This window comes from Camellia sinensis, chromosome 13, assembly GCF_055761805.1.
Source record: "Camellia sinensis isolate YWXY chromosome 13, ASM5576180v1, whole genome shotgun sequence".
In the NCBI taxonomy this organism is placed as follows: domain Eukaryota; kingdom Viridiplantae; phylum Streptophyta; class Magnoliopsida; order Ericales; family Theaceae; genus Camellia; species Camellia sinensis.
This window is the reverse complement of record NC_138973.1, coordinates 64,760,321-64,770,393: the sequence shown is the minus strand read 5'-3', so window position 1 is coordinate 64,770,393 and position 10,073 is coordinate 64,760,321. Positions and strand designations below refer to the sequence as shown.

The window sequence follows — 10,073 nt, the reverse complement described above, 5'->3', positions numbered from 1 at the left end:
TAACCCACTATCACCTCCACTACACCTACTACCACATTTTCTTCTATATATAGATTGTATAGGAATTGTAATCAATCAATCTTGTAATACATCAATCAATAATATACATCAATATATTTTTACATGGTATCAGAGCAAAGTTAAGAAATTAGTGATTCCGCTTCACCGGCGGGCGGCAGCCTCACCTTGGCCGTCCGCCGGACAAACCCAAATTTTCAAATTCTCTCTCTCCTTCCTCCATACTCTCACCCACATACCAGTGCACAAACCTCAACCTCATTACCTGAGATCTCGAAGAAGCAGATTCCAGCTTATGCAGAAAACTGTCCAAGCATGGTTCGCCGGAGGCCCCAGTAGCAGCAACGATCTGCAGAAATCGTCGTCGTCTTTGCTCGCCGATTGGAACGCTTACGCAGCCGCCAAAGAGTCCGAAGACGCAGATTCCAGCTTAGGCTTCGATCTCGTGGCCGCCGTAGTCTTGCATCCTCCTCTTCTTCTCCCCCGCCTCAATCTTCGGATTTTCCATTCTTCGGTGTGTCCTACAAGTCTGTGAATCTCAAGTCGCAGCTACTTCATGGTGGGGAAGGATCTGAATTGGAATCCTCCATGAAAAAAAAAAAAAAAAAAAAAAAAAAAGATCATGGATTTTCTCAATATCTCTGAAAACGATTACTGCATGGTTTTTACCGTAAACAGGTCATCGGCTTTTAAGCTTCTTGCAGAATCATACCCATTCCAATCTAGTCGGAAGCTTTTGACCGTTTATGACTACGAGAGTGAAGCGGTTGAAGCCATGACTATTGTTGCAGAGAAGAGAGGAGCTCGAGTCAGGTCAGCGGAATTCACGTGGCCTAGACTGAGAATTCACTCGGAAAAAAAAAAAAAAAAAAAAAAAAATTGAAAACGATGGTTGTGAGGAAGAGGAAGAAGCAGAAAAACAGGGGACTGTTTGTGTTCCCTCTTCAATCCAGAGTTACAGGAACTAGTTACTCTTATCAATGGATGAGCATGGCACAGGAAAATGGGTGGCATGTCTTGCTCGATGCTTGTGCTTTGGGACCAAAAGACATGAATAGCTTTGGCCTCTCTCTTATACGCCCCGATTTTCTTGTTTGTTCATTCTATAAGGTCTTTGGGGAAAATCAAGCCAACCGGTTCTTTTCCATTGGAGCTTAGGCCACTTGGCCTGCAGTGTCAGCCTTTTGACAAAAGAAGACCCATTACACATGCTGTTCAAATGAGGTCCACATGCACAAACTCTCTCTCTCGGTAATGATCAACACACAATGATCCCCTTTCTTTTCTTTTCTTTTCTTTTCTTTATTCTCCACCCACATGCCTCCTCTCTCTCATCTTTTCACTTTCCAACCCACTTTGCATCCACCGCCACTTTCCCACTTTCTTTATTTTATATATAAATATATATATCTCTTTTTTATTAAAAAATAAAAATAAAAAATAAAATAAAATAAAATAAAATAAAATAAAATAAAAAAAAAAAAAAAAACAAACCCACGAAATTTACATATTTGCCCAACACTCCTATTTTATTCATATCAGGGGCTCACCCCGATCACCATTTTACAAAAAAAAAAAAAAAAAAAAAAAAAAAAAAAAAAAAAAAAAAAAAAAAAAAAACAACAACCACATCCACAGGCAGGATTTTCTTCTCTACTCTGCCGCCGGTCTCTTCTTCTTGCCTCCGTCCTGAGCAGCCCTTGACGGTGCTGCCTCCGTGTTTTCCACGCCGCCGAGCAAGTTCACTCCCCCATACTCCTCCACTGCAGCATATGGAGGACCTCCAAATCGGAACATCACGGTGGCCTTCCGCTTCAGCTCCTTGTTTTCTGCCTTTAGCACACTGATCTCTGCTCGCGCATCCTTATACATGCGTTGGAGCAGAGCCAGCTGGGCATTTACATGCTGCACCTCATTTGTCCTACTCTGCAGCCGGTTCGACAAATTAGTGACCGCCGTCATGCTTTCCACACATGTCTTCAAAGTATACTGATTGGCCTCCACATCCGACAGCACTGCCATTCTTTGCTCCACAGACCGCATCGGAAAGTTCAACGGAGTATACTCCGGGGCGCTTGGTTGAGTTTCCAGTGCCACCGCACCAGTTCTCTCTCTCGTTGACTCGTTGAGGTCGGGAAAGAGGGTGAGCAGCCCGCGGGAAGACGAAGCCATTTTTCTGGGCTACAAAGTGTTCCACAGTTTCTCTCTCCGAAGAGGCAGAGTTTTTCAGAGAAGGTTTGGTTTCAGAGGTTTCAGAATGGTATGCCTCAGCCTCAGCCTCCGTCTTATAGCCGAGGCAGCCACGCGCATCGCGCGCCTCTTGCCACCAGCCGACAAACGGGCACGCAAACCAAGGCGCCCACGTGCCTCGCCATCATGTCCGGCACATCTTTTGATAAAGTGGGCACGCCTTTTGATGGCACGCCTTTTGAAAAATTGGGCGCACCTTTTGAGGATGCGATTTTTTAAGGGGTCCGACAAGACTCTGTAAACTGTCCCGACATTGATTCCGGTTAGCTCCTTTATGGGTCCGACAAGACTCTGTAAACTGTCCCGACATAGATTCCGGTTAGTTTCTACAAGGGTCCGACAAGACTCTGTAAACTGTCCCGACATTGATTCCGGTTAGTTTCTACAAGGGTCCGACAAGACTCTGTAAACTGTCCCGACATTGATTCCGGTTAGTTTCTACAAGGGTCCAGCAAGACTCCGTAAACTGTCACAACAACTGTCACAACATTGTCTGCTACAACGGTCCGACATGACCCCATAAACTGTCTTCTACATCGGTCTGACACTGCCATCCAGTGTTCTCTACACCGTTATGACACCACCATACAGTGTCCTCTACAACGTTATGACACCCCCATACAGTGTCCTCTACAACGTTATGACACCACCATACAGTGTCTTCACCAACGGTCTGACACGACCATACAGTGTCTCCTATCCTTTTTTTTATGTATTTTCTTGTTTTGTTCCTCTCTTCAAACTCAAGTTGGTTAGTTTCTATCCTCCTTGAGTTTGCGGGGGGCTGTTAGAATTTCCCATCTTTACCTTCACCTACTCCACTACACACTCCACTTCACCTACCTCCACTTCACCACACACTCCACTTCACCTAACCCACTATCACCTCCACTACACCTACTACCACATTTTCTTCTATATATAGATTGTATAGGAATTGTAATCAATCAATCTTGTAATACATCAATCAATAATATACATCAATATATTTTTACAAGATATCTAATAAAATATATATTTTTTTTATATAATGTTTTTGTCTTGTGAAAACTTAACTCGTCTTAGATTTTAGTTTATTATATTTGATTTTGTTCTTCCTAAAGTAACATTTAAGGAAATATATTGGAAAAAAATTTTGGGAACACCTTGGGTCACTAAATTTACTATTTTGGAAAAGAAGTGTATCATGTTTCGGAACGTGCGTACCAATACGCAATTTAGAACAGAAGTGTACCATAAGTGAATTGTTTTTTGCAAATTTCTAAATTTTATTATTTTGTGTGGCTATATTACTTTCTTAGGTTATGCTCTGTCTTGCCTATTGAAGTTTGTTTATATGTTTGCCATTCTGCAGGAAGTGAGGGACATACTCTAGAGGAAGCTAAGTCAATCAATCTGTCATTGAGTGCGCTAGGGAAATGTATTAATGCACTGGCAGAGAATAGCGCGCATGTTCCAGTACGTGATTCAAAGCTTACAAGATTGCTTCGAGATTCATTTGGAGGTGAAATGCTCACACTTATGGTTACTTAGTTTGGTTCTGTTGAATTTGATCAGAGTATGTATGACATGATTGTTTCATTCAAATATGTGCACATTAATAATGGAGGGTGAAGTCTCTCAAGTATGTGACTACTTCGGTTTTCTAAAGCTTTTTGTATGGCTTGGAAGTGAACTGGGACCCAACTTTGAACTGTGCTGTTTTGGGTGACAGAAAAGTTTAATGATCGTATGATAAATCCTTTTAACTCTACATTCATTTGGAAGCAAAAATATCATTTGAGAAATGCTGGGGTGTGGTTAATTACCTATTTGTCCTAAATTCAATTACATGCTGAGTTTCTACTTATTTAACATATTCCATAAGGTCTATAAATTTGTGGAACCTGGCCAAATGTTACCACTGTAGATATTCAATCACTGTACCACTTTCTCTCTGATGCTGGCTCAGAAGATACCATTATAATTTTCTGATACTGTTTCAGGTGGCAGATACCTTACATTGGCAGTCTTTTTAATTGCATCATTGCTTTGCTTCATATTTGTTTTTCATGAACCAGTGCTGGAAATGAATTTATTAAATCAAGAGCAATATGTGTTGCCTGACTATGTTACATTCTTACAGGCACTGCAAGAACTTCACTAGTTGTTACTATTGGTCCCTCTCCACGCCATCGAGGAGAGACAGCAAGTACTATAATGTTTGGGCAGAGGGTATGTTTGAAATTATTAATTTGCTCTTTAATGTTGTGAAGTTTCATGGATGGGCTCCTCTAGTTGCCATGGTCATTCCGTCCCCTTAATTTAGCTGTTGCCATTATTGTCTCAGTTTTCGTTGACCATGCTGATTACAATGTTTGTGATTAGTTTCCTGAAGTATTTTGCTGAAATAAAAGTATGATGATCTATCCATTATTCGATGAAAAATGCTAATGACCACCCATAAGGCTGTCATTAGTCTCGGTAGGCTTGCAAAAGTGTATTAAAATGTGTCGGAAGTGTGTAGAAATAAATCAGAGTGCTTTGAAATGTGTAAAAAATTCTGTTAGAACCTAACATTTTGGCATTTTCCCCTAATTGATAGCCCATTGAGCTGTCATTAGCATGACCCTTAGTTAATTCTTTTCATCATTGGGGGGATGCTAAAAGTTTGCCTTTCATAGGCTATGAAGGTGGAGAATATGTTAAAAATCAAGGAAGAATTTGATTACAAGAGTTTGTGCAGAAGGCTTGACATACAGTTGGACAAACTTATAGCAGAGAATGAGAGGCAACAAAAAGCATTCCAGGATGAGATTGAAAGAATAACTATAGAAGCACAGAAACGTATCTCCGAGGCTGAAAGAAACTATGCAGATGCTTTGGAAGTAAGCACATGCATTTCCATTTGTCTGTAATGTGAGCATTTATCTTATAAATATCATATGCTTTGCTGTATTTAAGAATCAGACCTGTCAATATATTACTGCTAATAATGCAATATATTGAATTATTATTTATTTATTTTGGATAAGATATAATTGTATTCTTTATGTTTAGATGCATTTCTGTATATAAATGTATTTCTTCATAAATTAACATTTCAACATTTTCCTCATTTTGGTTTGTAGTTGGGTTTTATTTTGACTGAGGCCTCGTTTGGGAACCCTCATTTTTAGCCAAAAAGTCAAAAAGTTACTAAATTAGCCAAAAAGCCAACAGCCCATACCAAAAGTCAAAGATTCTCTTTTCTCTCTACTTTGTGCACATTTTTTCGTAAAAAGTCAAAAAGTCATCCCAAACATATTAGTTTTTTTTAGCTCATATTTTAGCCAAATAGCCAAAAAATTACTAAATTAGCCTGTTCCCAAACGAGGCCTAAATGAAAAAGATAAAAAAAAGAATCTTCTTCAATTGTCTTTTTTTGACTCTAAGCTTGAGCAGGATTTGGTGAATAATGGTCTGGATTTGTGCTGTGAGTTGGTTTCACTGCTTTTTGAATGCTTGCTAAACTCTATGTTGTTCATTTCTGTAGAAGGAGAAACTAAAATATCAAAAAGAATATATGGAATCATTGAAGAAGCTTGAAGAGCAATGGTCAAAAGACCAACAAATGCGTGGCAGTGGGAAAACCAGAATTGAACACAAAAATGATGGCCTTGTCAAGACATTTAAGGAAGAGGTATCCAGTTCTGACATTATACCATTTCTCATATATTGTGTTTAGTGGCATTGGTACTAAACTGGTTATGTTCTTAATAGCTATGTCTTTCTACATGCAATGGCAAGGTAGTAAGTGTGTTAAGATCTTCCTTATGACAGTTATTTGTCTCTGATAGACTCTTCTTCGTAGTGTATGTGAAAAGGACTTGAATTCCTGATATCTGTGATATAAGGTTCAGACTACAACCTATGAAGCATCGACACTTAAAAACAAGTGCCGTAGCCATGTCGGACAAGAGGACACGGCGAGGACATGCCACATGGCGTGTTCCCTTATTTGATTAATTTATTTTTAGGGGACACGCCGGGAACACTTCAGAAACACACTAGGGACATGTCAACTTGTCTTTTCTCCAATTTTCGTTAGTGTTTTTGATGAATATTGGATGTTGAATTTTTTTTTCCCTTAGATTTAAATACTTAATAGATCATCCATAAAAAAAAATATAAATTGTAAGTGTTAATTTATTTATTTTTTAATATAGAATTAGAGTTAGTTTTTTGTTAATATTGATTATTTGTGGATGTAATATTAATCTAGATAGCAAATAAAAATATATGAAAACATATTTTATTGTCATGTCCCCGTTGTGTCCATGTCCCCATTTTTTTGAAATTGCTGTGTCCCGTGTCCACATCCGCTTCTGTGTCCGTACTTCTTAGACTACAACTGATTCCAAATGGTCTTCAAGGTAGGTGGTGACTCTTCTAATAGTGCCATTCTTTATCATCCTTTTGTTTGAATTTAACCTTTCATATTCTTGAAGATCATAAAAAAAAAGAGTAGAAATTCTGCAAGTAGGTGTACTTCTAAAAGAAACATAATCTGATGTATGGATTTGCTTCTACACCTTTGTCTCTGCAAGTATATAACCTAGGCCAATAAAATTGCATCTCTGAATTGTTCTTTTCTTCCCCTCATAGTTTTATTCAATAAGTAAAATAACAAGAAGTGGTGCTGAAAGAAACCCAAAGATCCTATGTGCTATATATCTACAGGCATGTACAAATCTCCCAGAAACTATATAAAAGAATAAACATAGATAGGCTACAGTTGTGGGTTGTGGGTATGTGTTTAAGTGCCCAATTCATCTAATTCTCATGTCCTACAGATTTGGGGACACACAAAATAATCATATTGCCTAATATACTTTTGTTTATTTTACTTTTATAGGATAAGATGGTGTTCACAAGGTGTTAAATCATTTCATACATAATAGAGGGTTTTATGCATAAGTTTATGGTTAATATGAATTATTAAATATATTTGCTAGGTGAATGATCATCTACACACACCGGACACATCCCATGTCCCTACCCAAAGTGTCGAGTCTCCGCCATGAGTACTCCATAGTCCATACCACTAGAGAGATCATAAAATGGCCAAAACCTTTCATCCTTGTCCTAAATTGTTCATTAGAGTTTTCTTTTCTCTAACCCCCTGATACACTGTATTTCTATGAAGGACAAACACTTCAAAATAGGCACCATAGCGGTGTCGGACACGGGGATATGCCGGGGACACGCCAAATGGCATGTCCCTTTAATTTTATTATTTTTTTTGTAGGGGACATGGCAGGGACACGCCAAATCTGGACACATCATGGGACATGCCAAATGGCGTATCCCTTTAATTTAATTTTTATTTTTATTTTTTGCAGGAGACACAGTGGGGACACGTGTATCCAAATATGGATGATTTATTAATTTGTTTAAATTAGTGGTTTATATATATATATATATATAAATATTGAATTAATGTTTGTTTTTATTAATTTTGATTGTTTAGTAACATAATATTAATCTACATAGCAAATATATATATAGATTTGCCGTGTCCCCTGCTGTGTCTGTGTCCCCATTTTTTGAAATTACTGTGTCCGTGTCGGTGCTTCATAGCTGTATTCTGACTTCCTTCTCTGCCACCCCCATCCTTACCACAGCGTTTTGCTTTAAAGAAAAATCAAACCCACACACCTCATTTTGCCCATGCATCATGAAAAAGATACAAGGATTATTACCCTCTGCTGTGACTGCCTCGGTTTCTGATCTAATAACCTCTACCACCTGAACCAGAAAGTGCACCCGATTGCCATCTGCAAAGAATAACATACCAACTGCGTATCATTCCACCTTTGCTATAGCCCCAACCACTTTGAAATTATCGGCTCAACTCTCCTGAAGCTTCCGATTCTTCTAGCTCTAAAACTTTTCGGCATCTTATGATTTTTCAACTATATTTTGTTAGAACTTCTTGGGGGATACACCAAGTTTCTAAAAACTTGTTTTGTGTATTCAGAAGACTTATTTCTATACTTGCTCCATCTGGTTGTGATACTTGTACAACTTTGTGTAGAAAATTTAATGTATAAAGAGAAATAGAGAATTGTATTATTGATTGATGTATTGATGTATATTACAATGATTCATGATTCCTATATATAGAAGAGGGTGAGTGTGTAGTAGGTAAGGAGTAGGTGAAGTGGAGGTGGTAGTGGTGTAGTGGGTTAGGTTTAGTGGAGTAGGTGAGGTGGTAGCGGTGTAGTGGGTTAGGTTTAGTGGAGTAGGTTTAAGTGGGTGAAGTAGGTGGAGAGTAGGTGGATTTTAACAGCCCCCCGCAAACTCAAGGGGGATAGGAACTAACCAACTTGAGTTTGGAGAGAGTAACAAAACAAGAAAATACATAAAAATAAAAGAGGATAGGAGACACTGTATGGTCGTGTCAGACCATTGGTGAAGACACTGAATGGTGGTGTCATAACGTTGTAGAGGACACTGTATGGGGGTGTCATAACGTTGTAGAAGACAGTTTATGGGGTCATGTCGGACCGTTGTAGAAGACAGTTTATGGGGTCATGTCGGACCGTTGTAGCAGACAATGTTGTGATAGTTGTTGTGACAGTTTACGGAGTCTTGCTGGACCCTTATAGAAACTAACCGGAATCAATGTCGGGACAGTTTACAAAGTCTTGTCGGACCCATGAAGGAGCTAACCGGAATCAATGTCGGGACAGTTTACAGAGTCTTGTCGGACCCTTGTAGAAACTAACCGGAATCAATGTCGGGACAGTTTACAGAGTCTTGTCGGACCCTTGTAGAAACTAACCGGAATCAATGTCGGGACAGTTTACAAAGTCTTGTCGGACCCATAAAGGAGCTAACCAGAATCAATGTCGGGACAGTTTACAGAGTCTTGTCGGACCCATGAAGGAGCTAACCGGAATCAATGTCGGGACAGTTTACAGAGTCTTGTCGGACCCTTAAAAAGTCGCACCCTTAAAAGGTGTGCCCAATCTTTCAAAAGGTGTGCCATCAAAAGACGTGCCCAATCCATAAAAAGACGTGCCATCAAAAGTTGAGCCCTCAAAAGGCGCGCCCACTTCATCAAAAGTCGTGCCCGACAGAAAGCGTCGAGCCATCAAAAGGGGCGCCTGACACGCGGCGATGCACGTGATTGACAGAGCACGTGTCGGCCTCGTCGTCTCTGTCTTTATAAACCAAAGCGAAGTCTGAGGCTTGGAAGCATAACAAACCAGTTGAAACCTCTTCGTTCTCTGTAACATTCTGTAACCAACCCTTCTCTGAAACACTCAGCAACCCAAAAAACATGGCCTCTTCTTCCCGTTCAGCTACCCAGAATATGGCCTCTTCATCCCGTGGTCTACTCACTCTCTTTCCCGACCTCAATGAGTCAACAAGAGAGAGAACTGGTGCGGTGGCCAGTGAACCTCAACCAAACACCTCTGTGTTTGCTCCGTTGAACTTTCCGATGTGGTCGGTGGAGCAAAAAATGGCGGTGCAAACTGATATTGAGGCCAATCAGTATACTCTGAAGTCATGTGTGGAAACCATGACTGCGGTCACAAACTTGTCGCACCGGCTGCAGAGCAGGACAAATGAGGTGCAACAGTTAAACTCCCAGCTGGCTCTGCTCCAACGCATGTATAAGGATGCGCGAGCAGAGATAAGTGTGCTAAAGGCAGAAAACAAGGAGCTGAAGCGGAAGGCCACCGTTATGTTCCGATTTGGAGGGCCGCCATATGCTGTAGTGGAGGAGCAGGGAGGAGGCAACTTGCTTGGTGGTCTAGGAAGCATTGAGGCTG

The 10,073-nt window shown here is 40.0% G+C and overlaps 1 protein-coding gene and 1 long non-coding RNA gene across 3 annotated transcripts in view; both read left to right on the top strand.

Annotated features, from left to right (window-relative positions):
• LOC114308492 (kinesin-like protein KIN-UB) overlaps positions 1 to 10,073 on the top strand; it is a 36,896-nt gene that overhangs the window by 13,619 nt on the left and 13,204 nt on the right. Inside the window, exons 7-10 of one of the 2 annotated variants that reach the window (XM_028254091.2) lie at positions 3,623 to 3,772; positions 4,394 to 4,482; positions 4,932 to 5,135; positions 5,783 to 5,929. In XM_028254091.2, the coding sequence (XP_028109892.2) occupies positions 3,623 to 3,772; positions 4,394 to 4,482; positions 4,932 to 5,135; positions 5,783 to 5,929 (590 nt within the window). The remainder of the gene's footprint in view (positions 1 to 3,622; positions 3,773 to 4,393; positions 4,483 to 4,931; positions 5,136 to 5,782; positions 5,930 to 10,073) is intronic. The other variant, XM_082902378.1, reaches the window with a different exon arrangement.
• LOC145806185 (uncharacterized) lies at positions 8,327 to 8,842 on the top strand. Its single transcript, XR_014348928.1, has 2 exons — positions 8,327 to 8,495; positions 8,538 to 8,842. It is a non-coding gene; the product is annotated as an uncharacterized LOC145806185 (long non-coding RNA).